The sequence below is a fragment of the Eptatretus burgeri genome, chromosome 9 (assembly GCF_056783735.1).
Source record: "Eptatretus burgeri isolate ZD-2024b chromosome 9, Ebu_testis_v1, whole genome shotgun sequence".
Taxonomy (NCBI): Eukaryota; Metazoa; Chordata; class Myxini; order Myxiniformes; family Myxinidae; genus Eptatretus; species Eptatretus burgeri.
This window is the reverse complement of record NC_140969.1, coordinates 1,483,901-1,508,940: the sequence shown is the minus strand read 5'-3', so window position 1 is coordinate 1,508,940 and position 25,040 is coordinate 1,483,901. Positions and strand designations below refer to the sequence as shown.

The following is a 25,040-nucleotide window of genomic DNA, read 5'->3' as shown; positions in this document are numbered from 1 at the left end:
GAGAGCGGGAGCCCGCGCGTGCCGGCGAGAGCGAGAGCGGGAGCCCGCGCGTGCCGGCGAGAGCGAGAGCGAGAGCGGGAGCCCGCGCGTGCCGGCGAGAGCGAGAGCGGGAGCCCGCGCGTGCCGGCGAGAGCGAGAGCGGGAGCCCGCGCGTGCCGGCGAGAGCGAGAGCGGGAGCCCGCGCGTGCCGGCGAGAGCGAGAGCGGGAGCCCGCGCGTGCCGGCGAGAGCGAGAGCGGGAGCCCGCGCGTGCCGGCGAGAGCGGGAGCGGGAGCCCGCGCGTGCCGGCGAGAGCGAGAGCGGGAGCCCGCGCGTGCCGGCGAGAGCGAGAGCGGGAGCCCGCGCGTGCCGGCGAGAGCGAGAGCGGGAGCCCGCGCGTGCCGGCGAGAGCGAGAGCGGGAGCCCGCGCGTGCCGGCGAGAGCGAGAGCGGGAGCCCGCGCGTGCCGGCGAGAGCGAGAGCGAGAGCGAGAGCGGGAGCCCGCGCGTGCCGGCGAGAGCGAGAGCGAGAGCGGGAGCCCGCGCGTGCCGGCGAGAGCGAGAGCGAGAGCGGGAGCCCGCGCCTGCCGGCCCGAGCGAGAGCGAGAGCGGGAGCCCGCGCCTGCCGGCCTGACCGGGAGCGGGAGCCCGCGCGTGCCGGCCCGAGCGAGAGCGAGAGCGGGAGCAGGATCCCGAGCGGGAGCGGGAGCCCGCGCGTGCCGGCCCGAGCGGGAGCCCGCGCGTGCCAGCGAGAGCGGGAGCCCGCGCCTGCCGGCCCGAGCGAGAGCGAGAGCGGGAGCGGGAGCCCGCGCGTGCCGGCCCGAGCGAGAGCGGGAGCGGGAGCCCGCGCGTGCCGGCCCGAGCGAGAGCAGGAGCGGGAGCCCGCGCGTGCCGGCCCGAGCGGGAGCCCGCGCGTGCCGGCCCGAGCGAGAGCGAGAGCGGGAGCGGGATCCCGCGCGTGCCGGCCCGAGCGGGATCCCGCGCGTGCCGGCCCGAGCGGGAGCGGGAGCCCGCGCGTGCCGGCCCGAGCGGGAGCGGGAGCCCGCGCGTGCCGGCCCGAGCGGGAGAGGGAGCCCGCGCGTGCCAGCCCGAGCGGGAGCAGGAGCGGGAGCCCGCGCGTGCCGGCCCGAGCGGGAGCCCGCGCGTGCCGGCCCGAGCGAGAGCGAGAGCGGGAGCGGGATCCCGCGCGTGCCGGCCCGAGCGGGATCCCGCGCGTGCCGGCCCGAGCGGGAGCGGGAGCCCGCGCGTGCCGGCCCGAGCGGGAGAGGGAGCCCGCGCGTGCCGGCCCGAGCGGGAGCGGGAGCCCGCGCGTGCCGGCCCGAGCGGGAGAGGGAGCCCGCGCGTGCCGGCCCGAGCGGGAGCGGGAGCCCGCGCGTGCCGGCCCGAGCGGGAGCGGGAGCCCGCGCGTGCCGGCCCGAGCGGGAGAGGGAGCCCGCGCGTGCCGGCCCGAGCGGGAGCGGGAGCCCGCGCGTGCCGGCCCGAGCGGGAGAGGGAGCCCGCGCGTGCCGGCCCGAGCGGGAGCGGGAGCCCGCGCGTGCCGGCCCGAGCGGGAGAGCGAGCCCGCGCGTGCCGGCCCGAGCGGGAGCACGAGCCCGCGCGTGCCGGCCCGAGCGGGAGCGGGAGCCCGCGCGTGCCGGCCCGAGCGAGAGCGGGAGCGGGAGCCCGCGCGTGCCGGCCCGAGCGAGAGCAGGAGCGGGAGCCCGCGCGTGCCGGCCCGAGCGGGAGCCCGCGCGTGCCGGCCCGAGCGAGAGCGAGAGCGGGAGCGGGATCCCGCGCGTGCCGGCCCGAGCGGGATCCCGCGCGTGCCGGCCCGAGCGGGAGCGGGAGCCCGCGCGTGCCGGCCCGAGCGGGAGCGGGAGCCCGCGCGTGCCGGCCCGAGCGGGAGCGGGAGCCCGCGCGTGCCGGCCCGAGCGGGAGAGGGAGCCCGCGCGTGCCAGCCCGAGCGGGAGCAGGAGCGGGAGCCCGCGCGTGCCGGCCCGAGCGGGAGCCCGCGCGTGCCGGCCCGAGCGAGAGCGAGAGCGAGAGCGGGAGCGGGATCCCGCGCGTGCCGGCCCGAGCGGGATCCCGCGCGTGCCGGCCCGAGCGGGAGCGGGAGCCCGCGCGTGCCGGCCCGAGCGGGAGCGGGAGCCCGCGCGTGCCGGCCCGAGCGGGAGAGGGAGCCCGCGCGTGCCAGCCCGAGCGGGAGCGGGAGCCCGCGCGTGCCGGCCCGAGCGGGAGAGGGAGCCCGCGCGTGCCGGCCCGAGCGGGAGCGGGAGCCCGCGCGTGCCGGCCCGAGCGGGAGCGGGAGCCCGCGCTTGCCGGCCCGAGCGGGAGCGGGAGCCCGCGCGTGCCGGCCCGAGCGGGAGAGGGAGCCCGCGCGTGCCGGCCCGAGCGGGAGAGGGAGCCCGCGCGTGCCGGCCCGAGCGGGAGCGGGAGCCCGCGCGTGCCGGCCCGAGCGGGAGAGGGAGCCCGCGCGTGCCGGCCCGAGCGGGAGCGGGAGCCCGCGCGTGCCGGCCCGAGCGGGAGAGCGAGCCCGCGCGTGCCGGCCCGAGCGGGAGCGCGAGCCCGCGCGTGCCGGCCCGAGCGGGAGCGGGAGCCCGCGCGTGCCGGCGAGAGCGAGAGCGGGAGCGGGAGCCCGCGCGTGCCGGCTCGAGCGAGAGCGCAGCCCGCGCGTGTTAACCCGAGCAAGAGCCCGGGCGGGAGCCTTGTTGTTCCTATCTGGAAAGGAAAGGGTGATCGCCAAGACTGCACCAACTACCGAGGGGTGACGCTGCTCTCAGTGCCGGGCAAGGTCTTTGCTCGGATAATTCTTGATAGGGTTCGCCACCATCTGCTTGAGCACCAGCGTCCAGAGCAGTCAGGCTTTACACCAAAGAGGTCAACGATTGACCGTATCCTTGCACTTCGTGTCCTCACCGAACGCAGACGAGAGTTTCGGCACGGGCTGCCTGCAGCCTATGTTGATCTCTGTAAAGCGTTCGATTCAGTGAATCGGGATGTCCTCTGGAGGATTCTTGGTCTTCGTGGGGTGCCACCAAAACTGATCGATCTGATGTCTGAACTCTACTCTGGTACTGAGAGTGCTGTGAAGTGTGGTGGTACCATCTCTGACTTATTTCCAGTTGTTACTGGAGTTCGTCAGGGATGTGTACTTGCCCCCACACTTTTCAGCACTTGTATGGACTGGATTTTAGGGAGGATGTCGGAGAGATCAAGTTGCGGTGCATCGTTTGGCAATGTCAAGATCTCGGACCTTGATTTTGCAGATGATGCAGTCATCTTTACGGAGACTTTAGACATCCTCTTGGGGGCCCTCGAGGTGCTGAATGAGGAGTCGGAGCCGCTGGGATTACGGGTTTCTTGGGTCAAAACTAAGATCCAGGCTTTCGGTGACATCTTGGATGCTGCTGTCCTGTCTGTGTCTGTTTGTGGTGAGGATGTTGAGGTCGTGGAGAGATTCACTTCACTTGGCAGTGATATTCATGTCTCTGCTGGCTGCGAGTCAGAGGTCAATAGACATCTGGGTCGGGCCTGGGGAGTCATGGATTCACTGGATCATGGGGTGTGGCGCTGCCGGTACCTGTGCGGGAGGACGAAAGTCCGAGTCTTCAGGTCCTTGGTACTTCCAGTCTTGCTCTATGGGTGCGAGACTTGGACTCTGACCAAGGATCTGAGACGGAGACTTAATTCCTTTGGTACCAGGTCTCTTCAGAGAATCCTTGGCTATCGCTGGTCGGATTTTGTGTCCAACGAGCGGTTGCTGAGAGAGACTCGGATGAGATTTGTTACCTGCATAGTCCGTGAGCGTCAGTTGCGGCTGTATGGGCATGTGGCTCGTTTTCCTGACGCTGATCCTGCTCACCAGATTCTCTCAGCGAGGGAGTCTCATGAGTGGAGGAGGCCAGTGGGCCGACCACGTGCCTCATGGTTGCAGCAGGTTGACCATCATCTCAAGGAGATGGGGATGGGCCTGGCATCTGCCTGGGGGATGGCCAGACGGAGGCCCCTGGAGTACCGGCGGAAAGTGGACGCAGCAACGCGCTGTTCTGGCACATGCTCCCATACCTGACCTGAAATGATTCGATTTCCATATCCTGTGTATGTATTTATTTGACATCATCTTTTGTGGGAGGATTGCACTTACAAACTCGCATCGAAGGCAAGTCATCCTTTGGATATTCTCTCTGGATAGGTCCCAAGGAGGATTGCTGCCCACTCTGAGCTTGTGTGACTGCTGCCCACCTTACTCTTTTTGAAACAATTATAAATGAGGCCTTTTGCACCATTCAAATCTCGATACAGGGGAGTATACCCAGGGTCCCACTCTTCCGCCGGTGGCAAGTTGACAGGCTTTCTGTTTTATACAAGCTCACATCTCACCGCGTGCCTCTTATCCCTCCCGTCACTAAGTCATAGCAGGTCCAATGCTTTCTCAAGCAACCCTTACCTGTTCATCCTTCCCAAGTCCAGACAGGTTGCCCTCATGCTCTTATTTGTCCCCTTATTCTTCCACTCCAAAGTGCTCTCTTTTTCCAGGTTGTCGTGATTTCCCCCACCCCCTCCCCCCTCCCTCACCTCTTTTTGTTTGCTGGTTCACAGTTGGTTTGTTCTTTTTCTTTCATCCCTGCTTTCCCATTCCTCTTGTTACTGTTTTTCATTCAGCTTGTGTGCAGCCTCATCACCTCCATGAGGAGTCCCCCACTCCCCTACTCCCTGATCTTGCTCTCTTTCGATTTTGTTCTCTTCAATTCTTTTTACCTCTTCCACAAGCCTCGATCATCTATCTATAATTCCAGCAGTGTGTGTGTGTGTGTGTGTGTGTGTGTGTGTGTGTGTGTGTGTGTGTGTGTGTGTGTGTGTGTGTGTGTGTGTGTGTGTGTGTGTGTGTGTGTGTGTGTGTGTGTATGTGTGTGCGTGTGTGTGTGTGTGTGTGCGTGTGTGTGTGTGTGTGTGTGTGTGTGTGTGTGTGTGTGTGTGTGTGAGACCGCTGTTTCTTGACAATCACTGGTCCGATCTCATTGAAACTTGCTACGTATATTGCTGGGGACCTGAGGATGTGCCTTTTCAAGGTTTGATATTAATCGGACAAGTGCTTCCCAAGTTATGGCCATTTATTTACCAAACCAATGACAAGACACGTTGTTGCGTGGGCGTGGCCGATGGGGAAGGGAAGCTCAGCCGCGTTCGCCATTACGGGTTACAACGTATGGACTTCCGGAGAATGATGACTTCGTGTATTTTAGTAATTTATCGATTTCTTATGCGCATTGATAGATAAACACAATGCCACAAGTTATGATCGTTTTCATATTAGACGGTGCGTCAATTTCGGTAACATCAGAGTGCTGGTATGCTCCGAACCAGGAAGTAAATTTTTTTTCTCTCTTCTCTTCTCTTTTTGTTTTTTTCTTGCCACGACATTGCGAAAAGGTAAAATACGTTGGCGCTAATTGAATAATTGCGTATTAAAACTAAATTGCGAATAATCGTAACTGTGAATAATATGCCAACTTCCGGGCCACGCATGTGCGGGCACGCGAGAGTGAAGAAACGGCCTGTGTGGTTGTTGTTTGTTGCTCGCGGTTTAAATATTTATTTATAAATGTTTTTTTTTTTTTTTCGGGCACGTACTAGTCTATCTATAATTCCAGCTGTCTGTGTCTGTGGCCGCTGTTTCTCGACAACCACTGGTCCGATCTCATTGAAACTTGCCAGGTATATTGCTGGGGCCCTGTGGATGTTCCTTTTCAAGGTTTGATATTAATCGGACAAGTGCTTCCCAAGTTATGGCCATTTATTTCCCAACCAATGAAAGGACATGTTGCGTAGGCGTGGCTGCGTAGGCCGGTGCGCGGCTGGCCGACGATGACGTCACGTGCTGTGCCGGTTACGATGGGGATCAGTGGCAATGGTCAATGGCAGCGAATGTCATGGCAAGCAAAGACAGGGAGGTAAACTTGATTTTAATTTTGATTTTAATTAACTCTGTGTGTGGAAGTATCACAGCAGTTGTTACTTCAATGCAAGCATAATTTGTGGAATGCATGTGAACATTCCGTACGGGCACGCACCACTTCCGGATAGTGATCATTTAATGTATTCTAATAATTTCTCGATTTCTTATGCGCATTTATTGATAAACACAATGCCCAAATCCAGTCGTCGTTTATGAGAGCGAAAGAATGGCCTGTGTGTTTGTTTGAAACTTTTTTTTGTTTTTTTTGGGAGGGGGTGGGGGGGTTGCACGTACGGCCATGCGAGAGCGAAGGAACGGCCTGTATGGTTGTTTCTGGCTCGCGGTTAGAATTTTTTTTTGGTTTGCACGTACGGGCACGCACGTACGGTCATGCACGTACGTGCACGTAAGGGCACATACTAGTGTATACAAAAAGGTCTCCCTATACCTGTTGTCTCATCGTCATAATTTCAGTTCCTTTCATTTTGTTTCATTCTTTTTCCCCATTCCTTCTCATTCTGTTCCTGTAAAGGCCATTGACACTCGTTTTTTTTGTGTGTTATTCCTCCTTTCCTCACGTATGTCCACTCCCCCCCCTCACACCCCTGCCATACATATGATTTGGTTGTTTGTGAACCTGCTGCCCTTTGTCATTTATTTACTTTATGAGGCTTGACCCTTCACATGGAGGGATAGACCGAGGTCACAAGCTTTGGGGGCAGTCGCAGAGTCAAGACCTTTCGTCTTGTCTTGAGGAGAGTTATTGTTACAAATCTGGAAGCTTACTGCACTCAACATTCAGGTCCCTAAAGAACAGTTGTATCGGTAAGTACGTGTTTCTCGTCAGGGCCCATCCCTAGTCTACTGGGAATTGAATGTTCATGCGCTGCGGAGTTATTTTGATAGTCAGGGTTTTCTTTTACATTTTTATATCAACAACAACAACAACAACTTTTTAACGACACCTGCCTTCGCTTCCTTCCACCATCCTCCACCAGCACCATTGCACGCATGTGTCTCAGCATGTACGTGGGCGGAGTTCACGAGGACCTGACGTCTCTCGCCCAATCCGGGGGATGCGAGCGAGGTTGCCGTCGGTCGGCCAATAAGCGCAGCCCACGCAGGACAATGTTACTCTCCTTGTTTGAGGGGCGTTCCGCCACGACGGCCGCCACGCCCCCCCCCCCCCCAGTCCAATCAGTGAACTTGGTGCCCTTTCGGCCAATCACGGTGGCGCCGAGCGAATTGCGCTACGCAACCGTCCAATCGGGAGGCGAGTGGCCAGAAAAGAAGCCCCTCCCGCCTGAGGAGAAGGTGTGGTTGTCTGGACCAGGGAGGAGAGAGAGTGTGTACTCTTGGCAGGAGCGTTGGCCAGTTCAATTGTTCGGGGCGTTCTGGCTGGAACGAGAAGGTCTCGTCGTCTGGTCTCGTCTCGTCACTGGCGTCTGGTCTCGTCTCGCCGTTGGCTTCTGGTCACGCCTTGTCGCTGGCTCTGGTCTCGTCGCATGCCGGAGGAGCGTGTGGGAGCCCGACGCTGCCCTCCGTACCTGGTGCTTGCAGCAGTATCGAGTTGCGGGTTCGATTCCCGCCAATCCAGGACGTCGAAGACCGCATGAGGCGGGAAGGTCCGAGATGGCTCTGGCTTCCAGCTCATCTTCCCTCGAGCTGGGAACCTTCAATAAAGGCCACGGCCATAATTTCTTCTGAGTATTTGCGTGTGTGTGTCCTTGGGCCCCGTCTATAAGTAGCAATTGTTTAAGTGCCTTGTACATACTTGCATTTCATATAGTCGGTTTAACTCTGTTCCTTGTGTGTTCCCTTCCCCCCCCCTCCCCCCCCCCCATTATAAATAAATCCCCTGTTAAATGTTTCAGCTCGTTTCTGTGTTTTCTTTTTTGGATTAGCACGGTGCATGTTGGTGGATTAAAAAGGCCATTGCTGCCGTAGTTGTGCATTTGGACCAACGGGACCTCGGTAACCATCCGCTCGGGTTACGCACGGGTCGAGCACGGTAATGGCTCGTCCCGTTCGAGCTCCGTCGAGGGTGTGAATACTCGGTAGTTCGCCACGTGGGCCTCTAGGTATTTTGAAGTTTGGCAAATAACCCTGTCCCACGCGGCTGAATTATTGACGATTCACGGTGCTGTAAGGGACCTGTACCTTCGGAGTTATCGGGAAGGTACGATCTAGATTCTGGGTGTTCGGTGGAGCCGACTCTACTGCTCCATCTGGCGGTCGTGCTAGCCGCCGATACCCGGCCCACAACATTATTTCTTAGCCTTGTGAAGTCATTTGACGTGTCAAGGGAGAGGATGGAGCATACACCAGAGACTTGTTAACAAGGTGCCATCACGACTTTGAGGAACTATAAACGGTAACGGCAGCGGGTTTTTAAATGACACTGATGCTGAACAGTATCCTTGGATTTGGAATTATTGCTCTTGGAATAGAAGGAAACATGTTTCATTGCAGTGAAAACCATCCCTCCATTGGGACCATACTCTGTGCAGAGCATCGGTGCTGCCCAAGCAGTCTCCTGGGCTATTGGGCACAATCCTGGACGGCTCACCACTCCGACACAGGATAGTCAAATGGCTCAATCATCCCAGCAAGCTGGTACTCACTTTACTGACCTTCGAAGGATGACAGGCCGAGTCAACCCCACCTGATATTAATTCAATGGTGTTGTGGGATTTGAACTCAGGACCCACGGATCCCAAGCCCGCCATTCCATTCCATTGGGACCATACTCTGCAGAGCGTTGGTGCTGCTTCAGTAGTCTCCTTGGCTATTGGGCACAATCCTGGACGGGTCGCCACTCCAACACAGTATACCAGCATGTTGGCACTCATTTTGCCAACCTCAGAAGGATGACAGGCAGAGTCAACCCCACCTGGTATTAATTCAACAGCTGAGCGGGATTTGAACTCAGGACCCTTGGATCCCAAGCCCACCACCCAAACCATTAAGCCAACACCAGGCATAGCAAAAACCCACCTGTAAGAAGAGTGTTGCTGTTGATATGTGTCGTTTTTGTTCTGTTTCAGTGCACTCTTTAAAATCGAGAAAAAGAGAACACATTTAAAACGGTGTTGTTTGCAACGCAACGTTCATGTCGAACATCATCGCTCAATGTGCAGTGCGTACGCTTGTCAAACGCAACGTAGTTTGCTTACTTATGATTATTCTATGCCTCCCGAGTTCTTTACCGTCATGTGAGTGAAACATTTTTATACTTGGTGGTGTTTTGTTATGATGATGGTGGTGGTGATGAAGAAGAATAATAATTGTATGGAAGTTGTTTGTAAAATTTCTTGGGATGTGCATTAACTTTGAATTCTCCTTTTGACAGCCAATCTCACTGGATATGCGGAGCGGGTTGGAATGGAAAACTTTGAACTTTTGAAAGTCTTAGGCACTGGAGGTAAGGCCTTTGTGGTTTAGGCATTGGAGGGTAAGGCCTTTGTGGTTTAGGCACTGGAGGTAAAGCCTTTGTTGTTTAGGCACTGGAGGTAAGGCCTTTGTTGTTTAGGCATTGGAGGGTAAGGCCTTTGTTGTTTAGGCACTGGAGGTAAGGCCTTTGTGGTTTAGGCACTGGAGGTAAGGCCTTTGTGGTTTAGGCACTGGAGGTAAGGCCTTTGTTGTTTAGGCACTGGAGGTAAGGCCTTTGTGGTTTCGGCACTGGAGGGTAAAGCCACAACAAAAGTAAAATGTCAAAAGATGTCGTGATGGCAATCCATAAGAGGATTGTGGAGTCGTTTTGTGGTATCGTTATGTGGTGTCATTCCTACCTTGTTTGGTTGTTGTTCTTTTTGTAAGTGATAAAATGCTTAATGTTTGATACGTTTTGGTGTGGACTAAATCCATCTACGTGCTTAAATTTGGCTTGAGGTACATTCTACCCCTCCCCCTCCATCAATCCTGGCTTTTGTCTCAGTCTATGATGTGGATTACCACCACTCAACTGAAAATAAATAGAATGCTCATTGCCATTCACAAACACAGAGCCCGGTGTAGCTGCCGGATGCCATCTTGCTTCGCACTCGATGCTGGGTGAAGATGATTTCCATCATGCGTTTGCATGTAATTTATCACGAAAAACGATTGTGTTTTTTTTTTTTTTACCTTTTGTGAGATAGTTTTCAAAAGTAAAGTTTATCATCGTAACTATTACACTTTCCTTTTCACAATAACATTCGACAACAAATATTATTTATTCGGAAGTGTGAAGAACTCGGGGCATTTTAAGGAAGTTTACGAAGATAAGGTTTTTCCGTTTATTACCCTCGCGAAGGAGAGGGTATTACATTTGGGTTTGTTTGTTTGTCTCTGTCTGTCTGTCTGGTCTGTTTGTCCGCACAGAACTTTCGTGTTTTTGTCCACAACCGCTTGACGGATTGAGATGAAATTTTCATCATTGGTGCGACTACTCATGTATAATGTTTTAATGATAATTATGATGTCATAGGTCACATGGTGTTGTAGCCATGTTGGAAAAAAAACGGAAAAACTGCACCTCTGTTTTTGAAACTGCGTCAAGGAAAAAATTTAAACCTGGCACAAGGCAAGTACTCCTCATGGGGAATAAGGGTGATTTTTTTTTAATGACGTCATAGGTGCCTTTGTTATAACGTCATAATTGCATATGTCCAACACTACATCCAATCAGTGTGAACATTTTTGAGGGTCATTTTGGGATAAAATGGTCCACAATTTTTTTTTTTTTGCAGATGTCATAGGTCACATGGTTTGGCAGCCATATTGGATTTGCCCGAAAACTTATACAAATCTTCTTCTCCAGAACAGCTTGACAGATCGAGAGGAAACTTCACATAAATGTTCCCCAAGGCATGCGTGTCCAATCGCCTCTATGCTGTCTAGTTATCGCTGGGTTCATGAAAGACTTGGGTCAAACTTCCTTTGGCTGAACACGGCCAAACTGACGAGAAGGTGGTGTTAATCATGGCTGTTAGCATAAATATGCTTGTTAATTCTCCCCACATAAATAAATCCTCCCCACAACCAACAAACAAATCCATTTACTAACAGGGTTCAAGTGATGAACATGAAATGAGAAGCTGCGATACTGCGGTGATATTTCAGAGTAAAACTACACCATTCCTGTTCATCAACGTTTAAAAATACTTGTGAAACGTCTTTCCACAACCCTCCCATAACAGATTTGAGTTTATTGCCACACAAAATGTCATTTTAATATCTATTTAGCTTTTTCAATCTGGGATGTGTTCAAAACCACATTGATCCGCGACGGTCACATGACCTCGAGCTCATGGCGGTGACAATTTTCACGGGTTATGAGCTTTCTATTTATTTTCCACGTTTTATATATTTTGTTATTTTGGTATGGATTAAATCCATCTGTGTTATTATAAATTGTTTTAATATTTGCTTCAGTTGATTTGGGTGATGGTTTGGATATATACCGCTTTTGGAATGGTCCTGTCCAGTGTCCATTACCCCACCCCCTCCCATGATTGTGGGCTGTTTTGAATTGTGTTCACATTTAAGTGAGATTTCTTTTCGTAATAAAACAATTAATGTTTTATATATTTTTAAATTTTGGGTTGCGTGCACTAGCCCAGAGACAAAGTAACTTCCTCGCATTTGAATCACCATCATGGTTTCAGCAGTTATTGAGGTAGGTCGGGCTACAGTTTTACATTGTTTTGATAGGGGAAGAAGCAGAAGTAGTGAAATTGGCGATTTAGCAATCTGTTGTTGTACTTTAGTGATGTATTTTGGCATATTTTAAAATCTTGGTAGTTCAGAAAATGCTCGAATACAAGGTATGGCTTTTAAATGCTTATGACTTCACTCTTTAGGAGTTTATGATCGTATCGTTATGTACACATTTGAATGGGCAGCCATTTCTTTTTCTCATATCATCCCTCCATATGTAGTACTAACATACTCAGTGATGAATGTTTGCCTTCCTTGTATTATCAAATCATAACTCTCATTGCACATTCCTTAATAAAACAATACGTATACTATTTTACATTACCAGTAAATCGTTCACACCTGACCTTGCACGTTACATAACTCAGCATGTCCATTTGTTTTACCACCTTGCTTCAATACTTTATGTTTTAAAATGTATTTTCTTGAATGCTTCATCAACTATGTTTTTGCCATTTTTATTGTATACTGTACAGTATAATGATTTCTGTTTGTTGTGGTTTTGTGACCTTTAACAACATAGTTTAATGTGCTAACTGTAGCCTCCTATCTTGGTAAAAGTCTGATTATCCATTTTTAATCTGTTGATAAGTTCAGTGCTGTGTGTGAGGGTTCTCTTTGTTCTGATTATTTCACCGACAACTCGACTGTTTGTTTTTCCCTCTACATGACCAAGGCTAATGAAAAATAGTAAGGTGAACTGACAATGGGGTAGCAGGGCAGCATTGGGGTAACAACAAGCAAAGGAATGAATGAACTAGAACAAGAGAGAGAGACACACACAGAGACACACACAGAGAGACACACAGAGAAGGGGAGGAACTGCTGAAACCAGCAACATAGTTGGGCTGGGAAGGGTTAACAGGGGTAATAAAGATCATGCATCAGGGTGGTGGATGACTCTCGGTGGTGGTCCACTGCCTGCTTTTGAAGCCCTGGAGGGAAGAGTGGGAGAGAGAGAGAGCAGAGGGAGCTATAAAGGAGTATAGACAGTAGAAAAACAGAGACCACCCACCTGCCTGCGATGTGAAAGCAACAGAACTTGTGCTTTGGCATCATCCCGAGAGATTCCATTAATGTTGACAGCTATTCCAGGAGAGACATCTGATGCTGTGGTACCAGCCCAAAGAGGAGGGCAGCTGGTACTCCAGTGAGCTCCAGACAAGGGCCTTGTCGATTTCCTAGCTCTGATTTTCCAAGGAAAGAATTGGATTGATGGACGATAGCCAGTCTGCAGCTGCCTTTGGAGCCCAGTTTTGCTATGTTGTTGGCCCAGGAGAGGTATTGGCCGAAGGTGGGGCCAACAAGTTCAAGAGACTGAATCTCTCTTCCAATGGACGACCAAGGAAATAAATAGGTAGGTTCGTTGGACGATCCTTCCGTAGCGACAGGGTGAGACTGAGATTTTCCAGGATTGAAGGGACATGTTCCATTTATCAGACCAACATTTAAATGATCCCAGAGGAATGTTTGTGTCCAAGAAAGGCATCCATACAACGTGGAATAGAAAAGCATCTTGTTTATCAGACAATTTGGTGTGAAAATTATTATTAATTTTGATTTGCAATTCAACGAAAAAGAAACGAGTGTAAGTGTGGTTTGTCCTTTTTTTAATTTCCAGCTCCTTTGTGAACATACATTAACACACGAAGTTTGCAGTTAAAAACCCTTACCTCAGGAACTCGTGCTAAATCGGACGACTTTGGAGAGGCCACATGATTACTTGTACAATTACCTGTCCTCATTTAGAAAGTTTCTTCAACATGATATATTTCCACTTCTTGCCATCTGCCATGCCCGAATGCTGGACCGCAGGGCTGTTTGCTTGTGACACAGGTTGTTAGATTGGCAATTTGTTGGGTGGCTTTTATCTTTTCCTTAGTTTATCACACATCTTGATGCCAAGCTTTATCATGAACGAGAGCGGCATCCATGCTACCACCTATCAGGGCTTGCTGACTTCTTCCGCACTCGTAATCTCATGTCGTCTCCTTATGAAGGCTGGACTGCCCTAAGACGGTGTCTTGTATTCAGTCCTGTTCCTTATCTTTATGAACGATCTCTCTTATTCTCTGGAAAGGCCTTCATGTATTTTTGCTGATGACTCCACCCTATGCTTTAGTGTCCATCATCCGTCATATTGACAGGCAGAGCCTTTGCCCTCTACAGAACTTGATGGAACTCTCAAAGTTTTAATATTATTATTATTATTATTAAAGGGGAATATTTTGCAAGTATTGTTCTTGTTAACTTTAGGTTTTGAAAGTGGGAGTGGGGGTGTGGGAAGGGGTAGGATTGGTTGGTGTAGTGGTAGAATATCAATCACTGAACCCTCCTGTATCACTAGTCCTGTTTGATGCTTGAACATGAGTATGCTGCACGTGACCCTTGAGTGAGGGCTAATTGCCATGTGCCTGCAGCATACGGGAAGGTTTTTCTGGTGCGTAAATTGAGTGGGCACGATGCCAGTAAGCTGTACGCCATGAAAGTGCTGAAAAAGGCCTCGATTGTGCAGAAGGCCAAGACGGCAGAACACACGCGCACGGAGCGCCAAGTCCTGGAGCACATCCGCCAGTCACCCTTCCTCGTGACACTACACTACGCCTTTCAGACGGACACAAAGCTTCACCTCATCCTCGGTGTGTGTTCTCGAAGGATCATTTTGATTCGCTTGTCTGGACATGAATTTCTGGAATCCAAATTTGTGTACAGCTTGGTTTTTCTCTTCCATTCTTGCTTCATGTAGTTGACATGTTTAAATAATTCTCCCTCTTCTCCACCTCCCACAAATAATTTTTATTCTTCTTTGTGTTTTCTTCCTGATGTTCTTCTTCCTCAACCTGCTATGAATCCATGCTCAAGTATTTCCATAATTGCACAGATGAACCCAAACTTGTCAATTTTGATGTCACCGAGGTTGATATACTCGATAGATTTTGAGCACGAGTCGAACTGTTAATCAAAGGACACCTGGGACTGCAAAAGGTGATGATTTGAATTCAACGATCGACTATTACCAAAAGACATGTACTCCAAAACTTCACTTCACATCGTGGCCGCTTTCAAAGTAGGCCAAAGTTACATTCAAATGCAAGGTTTCTGAAGACGGAAGGAGAAACATTGAATGAATACTGGAAGAACAAAACGACCTGTATGTACACAGCTTTTTGTAATACACAGTTGTATAAACTTTAGATGTTATGTTATGAATGCGATGTGATGTTATTGCGTAGGAAATGCTGTCACCATGTCACCACCGTTGCTGTGAGTCACTCGTCTGTCTGTTAGCTGTGAAATCTGGGGCGAGCTTGAACCATTTAGCCTGATACCGTCGAACGACGATCTTTTCACCTTGAGCCCTCCAACTTGGGAAGGCGCTGCTCAGTTTAAAAGCTTTCTGTCTCTGACCTTGAAAACTGAAGATGCCAACAAAAGAGGAAGCCTCGTGTACGGTTATTGATTATAATTTGTGTTAATCAAGGTAATTATCTCGACGTATGCCTTTTCTGTGTATTCCTATAAATTCCCATCCATCATGACGTTTCAAAAATAGCAACGACTTCCCCTTTGCTTCCAGATTATGTGAGTGGAGGGGAGTTATTCACACATTTGTACCAACGTGAGCACTTCACCGAGGACGAGGTGCGAATCTACATTGCCGCAATCGCCCTTGCCCTCGAGCATTTGCACAAGGTGAACGCACGGCTGCACGCGCCAGTATCTACGCCCGTTATCGTTCACTGCCGTGCAGACCAACTGTGCACGTGCAGGGAAATGCACACATGTGCTGTGTGTTTTCAGAGCTTATGTAATACAGATGAGAGCAGAATTGTGAGAAACCCTTGAGGAGACTTTCATTTTGATGAGTTAAGCTTTTGCTTTGTTTTCAATGCCCTTCATGTACTCTGAGGAGCAGAATATGCTTCCAAAGAGTGGAGGAACAATTTTTGTCTATAATTAGGAGGAAAACTTGATCGAGGGTTTTTTTTTTAACAGAAAGCTGAAAGGAATTGAGACATAGTTAATGAAGAAGATATTACAGGATTGGAGTCATACATTTATAATGCAAATGGGGGTTTCAATCGAAAACAGTGCGTGGTATACCACAAGTTTCTTTGTTTGTCATTCTGTCGTGTCCATTGCAGCTTGGAATCATCTACAGGGACATAAAGCTGGAGAACATCCTGCTCGATGGTGACGGGCACGTTGTCCTCACGGACTTTGGACTCAGCAAGGAGTTTGTCACCGAGGGGGTAAATGCTGGGCCGTAGATTCTCGACGAGGAGCTGTCTCTGCTTCGGAGCTTCAAATCTGGAGTGCAAGCAACATCATGATCACATTGCTGTCTGATTATCTTGTAACACTAAGATGCCAGCATGGAGCATTCAAACCGATCAGCACACACTGTGGCTAACTTGTAATGCTCAAACACATTAGCACACCGAGTCGCAAGCTTGTAATTCTCAAACCAATCAGCACACACTGTGGCGAGCTTGTAACACTTCCAGCAATTATCACGTGGAGTGGCTGACTTGTAACACTTCCGGCAATTAGCACGAGTCGCAAGCTGGTCACACTCCAACCAATTAGCACACCGAGTCGCTAGCTGGCACACTCCAATTAGCACACTGAGTTGCTGGCTTGTCACACTCCAACCAATTAGCACACCGAGTCGCTATGTTGTCACACTCCAACCAATTAGCACACCGAGTCGCGAGCTGGCACACTCCAAGAAATTAGCACACCGAGTCGCTAGCTTGTCACACTCCATCCAATTAACACACTGAGTCGCGAGCTTGTCACACTCCAACCAATTAGCACAACGAGTCGCTAGGTTGTCACCCTCCAAGCAATTATCACACAAAGTGGCCAGCTTGTAACACTCAAAGCTTATGAACATATCGAGTCGCTAGCTTGTAAAACTCAAAGCTATGAACATACGGAGTAGCTAGCTTGTAACACTCGAAGCTATGAGCATGCCGAGTGGCTAGCTTAATGGCTTATAACACTCAAAGCTGTGAGTATACTGAGTGCAAGCTTCTGTGCCCATGAAACAGTGACAATAAATGGCAGGTGTGAGTAATATCATTTGCTTGAACAAAAGAAGGACGAGTTTGATTAAAAAAAGAAACTTTGAAGAGATATCAAGGCCTTGAGACACCACTATATCTATATTTGACTTGTATGACTGTGAGTAAACAAAACCCTTTGGATAACTCGAGGCAGCCAAATGATTAGCTTATTGTGCCAGAAAAGGCAAACGCATATCAGGCTATTCTTGGTTACCATTATGTTGACAGATTTTACAACACCATAAAGTTAATGAAGATGAACCAAAAATGCACACCAGGTTACTGTCATCAGTCCTTGTTGTTTCCCTTTCACTTGTCTTTTGATTTGCTGCCGTTTTGGAAGAGATGCAGAGTTTGGTATTTGAACTTCACCTGGGGCGTGTTCTGTGTCAGATTTAGCTTCTTGTGCCGGCAACATCATGATGGGGTTTTAAACCTGTTTGGGCACCAATCCTGATGTGGTTTTAAACCTGTTTGGGCACCAATCATGATGGGGTTTTATACCTGTTTGGGCACCAATCCTGATGGGGTTTTAAACCTGTTTGGGCACCAATCCTGATGGGGTTTTAAACCTGTTTGGGCACCAATCCTGATGTGGTTTTAAACCTGTTTGGGCACCAATCATGATGGGGTTTTATACCTGTTTGGGCACCAATCCTGATGGGGTTTTAAACCTGTTTGGGCACCAATCATGATGGGGTTTTATACCTGTTTGGGCAACAGTCATGATGGGGTTTTATACCGGTTTTGGCACCAATCCTGATGGGGTTTTAAACCTGTTTGGGCACCAATCATGATGGGGTTTTATACCTGTTTAGGCACCAATCCTGATGGGGTTTTAAACCTGTTTGGGCACCAATCATGATGGGGTTTTATACCTGTTTGGGCACCAATCATGATGGGGTTTTATACCGGTTTTGGCACCAATCCTGATGGGGTTTTAAACCTGTTTGGGCACCAATCATGATGGGGTTTTATACCTGTTTGGGCACCAATCATGATGGGGTTTTATACCGGTTTTGGCACCAATCCTGTTGGAGTTTTAAACCTGTTCGGGCACCCATCATGATAGAGGTTTTGAACCTGTTTGGGCAACAGTCATGATGGGGTTTAATACCGGTTTTGGCACCAATCATGGGGTTTTAAACCTGTTTGGGCACCAATCATGATAGGGGTTTTAAACCTGTTTGGGCACCAATCCTGATGGGGTTTTAAACCTGTTTGGGCACCAATCATGATGGGGTTTTATACCGGTTTTGGCACCAATCCTGTTGGAGTTTTAAACCTGTTTGGGCACCAATCATGATGGGGGTTTTAAACATCTGTCAAGTAACCAACAACAAAAATTCTGACTCTTTCCAAAATCGGCATTGTCACGTTTCTGAACCTGGATTTGGTATGTCCATTGGTGAAGGTCTTCATGTTCTATACGTCTGAGATTTCTTGGCCCAACCACACTTTCTGCTGAAAGATGTTGCATTGTCCTCTTCGGACTTGAGGCAATTGCTGCAGCTCTGGCAGACGATCGTCTCTTGTGTCCTCACTGTACGATGTCTCACATGCTTCGATGGCCAAACACTTCCATTTTCATAAAATTTTCTGACGAAGAGAGCTTGGTGTTATGATACGGGGCATTTCTGCATGGAAATTCCCTCCTGAATGTTCTCTGAGTTGCAATAAAAGAGCCTAAACTTTCTTGGGCAAACCACATTTCAAAGTTGGCCTCCAAAGCCAGCCACCGATTAGGTGTCCTCCATCATACAAAGTCCTTCCTTGGCACACCTGAACTCCTATCTACCTACAAGGCCTTCATCCACAGTTTGATGGAGTACTGCTCTCCCCTCTGGGCTGGCTGCCCTGCATCACATCTTGCCCAGCTTGACACCCCTGAAACCAAGGCCTTCAAGATAATTGGAATGTCCCACCATGAAGTTGAGTCTATGGGCCTGACACTTCACCGTCACAGACAGGTTGGTGGTCTCTCTGCCTTCCACCGCCTCCTTCCTGGTCTTGCACCTACTGCTCTTTCCATGCTTTGTCCCCCCCCCCCCCCTTCTCTAGGTTTCTGCAGGGCTCATATGGTCCACCATCAGTCCCCTTCTGGGGAAACTACCGAAATCTAGCATCACTGCTCACCTCCACTCATTTGTTGTGGTTTTTTTCCCCAGCTGTGGAACCAACTTCCACATCTTCTTCAATCACATTCATCCCTCCAGGTCTTCAAGACAGCTGTTCACCACCATCTCAGATCATCCCCAGTGCAAAACCATGATCTTTTCTACCCTCGTTAAACCCACCCCAATTCTTCCTCCTTCCAAATTTCCAGTTTTCCCTTCTGAGAGTTTCCTTCTCTATCCATGTTGTCCACCGCATGCATCCTCTCCTGCCCCTTTTGCTCCGTACACCCATTGTTTGTCTTCCTCCCTATGTCTTGGCCTTCAGCTCTGCTGTTGCTGTTTTCCCCCTCTCTGCTCTTCCTTCTGCCCTGTTGTGTTCTGATCCATTCACTGTACTCGCATTAGCTCTTCCACAAGCCTTCACTATGTATACAAATAAATTTGAATACAGAGTTCTACAATTCTAAGGCCTCCTCTTCCTCATTTTGGCACTGCTCAGCAGCGACATGGCTTTTACATTGCTCTGCTTTTATTTTTTTTTCATGCAAGTCTCAGATTCATTGGCGTTCTTTGTTGTTGTTGTTTCTATAGAAGTCAGTGTACATTCATGGAAGTGTTCATGAAACTTGTGACTGCTGCATCTGTTTTGGTTCCTTTATTACCCACCGTGTTCCACATTACATATGATCGCTGTGTAATACAACAGCTCGAGGACAGTGTGGTATCTCGAGCCACCTCCATTGATCAACGTTCGTGGGTACAACAAGAAATGACCTGGGAGTTGAGGAGCCTCGACTCAGGCGCAGACAGAAAGGGAGTGGTGTGAGTCGGGAGGAGACAGCGAGACAACATTTTTAGTTGCAGAACAAGAAGAAAATTACAGCTTTTATATGAGAGAGACAGACAGACACACAGACACTGACCGACCTATTTGGGTTAAGGATAATCCTCGTGAAGTTGTGAATGACTTCAATATATTCTTCTGCTGGTTTGAGTGATCAATTCAAAGGTGCTGTCACACCTTGACGATTTAGCCAGCGTATGCCGACTTATGAAAAATTTGTCTAAAACGCTGGCACACGTCGAATACGTTATGGGTAAGTTTTGTATACGTTAAGAGCACGCAGAAAAACACTGCCGTACGTCGTAGTACGCTGGCTTTCATCGTTGTACTTTGCAGTTGTCCTCAAATTTTAGCATGCTTGAAATTTTACGACGTATGCCAGCGTATGACTCACACGTTCCGCTACGCTGGCCAAAAGTTGTAGGCACGTTATGCGATCGTTGACACATGTCGACACTTGTAAGTTACTCATAAGTCGAAACACGTCGAGGTAATGATTAGCGTACCCGAAACTTATTTATAACCTATGAGTAACGTGTTGTAGGCACGTTACACGATCGTTGCACACACGTCGAGGCACGTTATGTGATCGTTGACACACGTCAAGGCACGTTACTTGTAAGTTATTCATAAGTCGAAACACGTCGAGGTAATGTTTAGCTTACCCAAAACTTATTTCTAACCTATGAGTAACGTGCTTTGAACCTATGTGTAACGTACCTCCAACGCATATTGACGTATGGAAACGTATTTGATTGACGTCTTCCGGACGACCACAGAACTTGCTGAACGTGTTCCTAATTTACAGCTTCCGTATAATGGTGTATTGGCAGCATTAAAAAAACAACAACAATAACTTCCGATATTTCGTCACGTGCTGTTACGTTACGTCACGTCCGATTGCCTCTTCAGTTTGCTCATGTCTTATTCTTAGTTCCTCCTCTGTGAATATTTTCTGTTCGAGGATATTGTCACGTCGACGTCGAAACTGAAAAGCAAATGTCCGAATATATTTTAAAATTCGTGATAGACTAAAAAAAAAAAACAAAAAAAAACAACAACTTCAGATATTTTGTCACGTGCCTTCACGTAGCCAAGGAGAAAAAAAAGAAAATGTGCCTTGATGGAGAAAATAAGTTTCGGGTTTGCTAAACATTAACTCGACGTGTTTCGACTTATGAGTAACTTACAAGGAACTTGTGTCGACGTGTGTCAACGATCGCATATCGTGCCTACAGCTGATTCCCAGCGTAGCGGAACATGTGAGCCATACGGCGCGTACATCGCACAATTTTCAGTATGCTTGAAATTTCACCACGTACTAAACGTACCACGAAATATGACAGCATACTTCATCGTTTTTCAGCGTGCTCTTAACGTATACACAACTTACCCATAACATATTCCACGTGTGCCAGCTTGGTTCGGCAAATTTTTCATAGGTCGGCATACGCTGGCTAAATCGACAAGGTGTGACTGCGATGTTGACACTTTCAATTCTCAGGCGGTTATGATTTAAATCGCGTGCGGCAGGTTTTTAACAGGCTACGCCACGAGTTCGTTGGCGACACATGCAGCGCTATGCCTAAGTTAAACTATCGTTGGGCATAGGTTGTGAACGCCGACAACAGGCTAAGCATTCGTTGGTATAAGTTATCTATAAGACAACGAAACGTTCTGTGCCCGTTCCTAACATGTTATGCATACGACCAACACATTATGAATACGACCAAAACTTTAAAAAAAACACCAAAATTTCAGCGTACGCCAACGTTTTACATACATTTTTATACGTTGCCATTGCTGGCTAAATCGTCAAGGTGTGAGAGCACCTTAAGTAACGCATGATTATAAATCATGCTTCACTTCTCAAATTAGAGACATCCCCTGTTAACATTGATGAATGGGAAGTAGAGATGTAGTTTGAGCAATTGAACCTGCAGAAAGCAAGACTGTGACCTTGATAAGATTAGTGGAAAAATTATTCAACAATGTGCTCATGAGTTGGCAATTCTCTTTGCTGTTCCAGAAATCGCTTCATATCCATGTGTTGTTCCTTGTTGCTGGAAATCAGCAATTCTCATTGTGGTGGCCAAGAAATTGAGGCCTGCCCAATTGAATGATTTCCGGCCACTAGCTCTCACATCGGTACTCATGAAGTGCTTTGAACGTATCATGTCAAAGCATTTTTTGGATCGTGTTGTTCAATGTATCAACCAGTTGCAGTTCACATATTCGGTAAATAAATCTGTGGATGATGCTATCCTGGCTCGAATCCACACAATCCAACAGCACATGGATAAGGTTGGTTGTTACGTTCATGCAATCTTTGCTGATGTCTCATCAGCGTTTAATACCGTGCAACCATTTAAACTTGTTGATGTCGATTCGATGCTTTTACTTTGGAATCGTGATTTCTCTTCAGAACAGGATCCATCAGGTGTCAGTCAGTTTCTGACATCCTCTCATGATCATTGCCAACAAATACTGGATCTCCACAGGGTTGTGTGCTCTCACCACGACGTTTTATTCTTGACACAAATTAAAATGGGTAAGAGTGTAATTGGTTAATCGCAACCACCTTCCACACCAATATTACCATTGGAGGGATGCAACTCTGGAGAGCGATTACAGCCCAGATGTAGGATTAATTGCTATCTTAATTCATTTGTTCTTTGCTCTATTTGAGTTTTTATTCAGTCTTGTTCGAAGCAGTTGATTAGAGGCTAAAACTTCCTTTTTTTTTTCCTTAAGATATCTTCTCTCTCTCGCTCTCTCACTCCCTCTCGCTCCCTCGCTCTCCCTCGCTCTCTCTCGCTCTCTCACTCCCTCTCGCTCCCTCGCACTCTCGCTCTCTCTCGCACTCTCGCTCTCTCTCGCACTCTCGCTCTCTCTCGCACTCTCGCTCTCTCTCGCACTCTCGCACTCTCGCACTCTCGCTCTCTCGCTCTCTCTCGCTCTCTCTCTCACTCTCTCTCCCCCTCTCGGTCTCTCTCTCCCCCTCTCGATCTCTCTCTCCCCCTCTCGGTCTCTCTATCCCCCTCTCGGTCTCTCTATCCCCCTCTCGGTCTCTCTCTCCCCCTCTCGGTCTCTCTCTCCCCCTCTCGATCTCTCTCTCCCCCTCTCGATCTCTCTCTCCCCCTCCCGGTCTCTCTCTCCCCCTCCCGGTCTCTCTCTCCCCCCCCCCGCCTCTCTCTCCCCCCCCCCGTCTCTCTCTTCCCCTCCCGGTCTCTCTCTCCCCCTCCCGGTCTCTCTCTCCCCCTCCCGGTCTCTCTCTCCCCCTCCCGGTCTCTCTCTCCCCTCTCAGTGTGTGGATGGATATCTCAAATCGGTGTGGACGGATTCGGACGAAACTTGGTGGATGAGTTTGGTAGATGACAAGCACAAGGCAATTATGTTTTGGAGTTCCGAATCCTGATCCAGCCTTTCCGTGGGATGCAAAACTTAAAGTGTTAAGCCTGGCGGAGGTGTGCGCTCTCCCAAGTGTTATTCTAATTTCTTCTGTGATATGTATTTGTGATTTTATTCGCCCCCATTGGACTTTATCTGAAACGGGGCTAAAGTCTTTGGTCTCAATTTTCGTGTCTGTGCATATGTCCACAGCCATATCTCAGACATGCATGGTCCGATTTTGTTCAAACGTGGCACAAGCACCGTACATGATGGCATACACGTGCATCTCACTTTGTTTTGCGATCTGATCAAAGATAGCCCACTGGTAGACTGACGGCCATTTTATTTGTACATAAATAAGGGCTCGCCATTTAATTCCATGCAGCAAAATTACTAAAACAATGGGGGCTGTTACATTTTATGTCTTTTTTTAATTTGTTTTGTATTCAAAGTATTCGTGTTTTTATTTTATTTTATTATTATTTGTCCAAAAATTGTATGGAGAGCAATTCAACCAAGTAAAATTTCCATTATTGAATGAATAAATATTTGAATTTGGATATATATTGTGTGTATATTTTAATGACCATGATCTAGTTTGTGATAATAATCCAATTGTAACAAACACTGCATTGCTTTATACCCCAATCCACTGTCAAATGGATCATCTGCTTCAGTTTTAAAGTGTTGTGAATATTTCTCCAGAATGAACGAGCATTCTCCTTCTGCGGAACCATCGAGTACATGGCACCTGAGATTGTGAAAGGTGGGAACACAGGACATGGCAAGGTACGAATCCATTTTTTGTGGGTTTTTTTTTCCAGCTCGCCTGGAGCATGGATGGTTCGAGTGAGCTTATGGGATGACACAAAGTCTGTCAGTCAGTCCGTCCACAAACAGTAGCAACTTATTTTCCGAAACTGCTGATGGGATTATTGTGCCAAAACTTGGCTAAAAGGATCTTTGGTGTGGTAGAACTCAATCAGACGATTGATCTCCCAGGAGAGATCCAGAGATCCCCCCCCCACATCCAGGATGGTTTACCCCTGCCTTCAGAAAATCAGGGCCACAACAGAGTTAGAGAGTGAGAGTGAGAGAGGGAAAGGGCCGGTCCATGGGGACTGATCGACACTGACCGTGACAGCACTGCCTTGACAAATCTGAGCAGCAGGGAAGAATGGGGATGATTTGGCCCCCAACTTATATATATATATATATAAATATATATATATATATATATATATATATATATATACATATATATATATATATATATATGTGTATATATATATATATATATATTGTTGCGGATTCGCGCCCCCCGGCATGCGAACGGCCACGTAACTCGAATCGCGGCACGTCGCCCACCGGACGGACAATCCAGTCGTGACCCTCTCGGACTAACGCCGGGAACCAGTCACGGGTGGACCTTTCGGCCTCACCCACGATCATGCCAATCGGCCCCCCGCGTGGGATAGGGTTGCTCGCCAAATTCGACCTACCTAAGTACCCACACGGAGGGTAGACCGGGCGATCGCACCTCGCCGCAGGTCGACTTCGGACACGGGCCACTTAAGCGTCCCGTTCCGTACTATCGGGATAACCGAGCGGTGTTATCGTCGGCCCCGACGGTTCGATTAATTATCGGGCGTATTCAGCCCACTACCAACCCTTTACGTGAAGTAAGATGGAGATTCAATGAAAGAAAAGACGAAGCGAAACGGGAAAACAGTTCAACATAATTCACATTTATTTCGCGATGGCACACGGAAAGCACACATATACAATTACACCAAAAGCAAATGTAAAAGGAGAAGAAACACACAATATTACACAAAAAGCAAATATAAAAGAAGAAGACAATGCAGAGCTATCCGACTACCGAGCACACGGCAACACTTATACAATTTTACTTCACAGACGGCGCCGACAACACATATACCCAAAGCAAAAGAAAAGGACCACCCTCAAGGATGAGGCGGGCCTGGGGCCGAGACCGCGTC

At 49.3% G+C, this 25,040-nt stretch overlaps 2 protein-coding genes across 6 annotated transcripts in view; one reads left to right on the top strand and one right to left on the bottom strand.

Moving 5' to 3' along the window:
* Positions 1–25,040, bottom strand: part of LOC147019407 (uncharacterized) — a 520,827-nt gene that overhangs the window by 7,718 nt on the left and 488,069 nt on the right. The window lies entirely within an intron of this gene.
* LOC147019415 (ribosomal protein S6 kinase alpha-5-like) overlaps positions 1–25,040 on the top strand; it is a 72,394-nt gene that overhangs the window by 1,845 nt on the left and 45,509 nt on the right. For all 4 annotated transcript variants that reach the window (XM_085893859.1, XM_085893858.1, XM_085893857.1 and 1 more), the window contains 5 exons: positions 9,264–9,335; positions 14,032–14,250; positions 15,189–15,304; positions 15,757–15,864; positions 23,743–23,826. In XM_085893859.1, the coding sequence (XP_085749985.1) occupies positions 9,264–9,335; positions 14,032–14,250; positions 15,189–15,304; positions 15,757–15,864; positions 23,743–23,826 (599 nt within the window). The remainder of the gene's footprint in view (positions 1–9,263; positions 9,336–14,031; positions 14,251–15,188; positions 15,305–15,756; positions 15,865–23,742; positions 23,827–25,040) is intronic.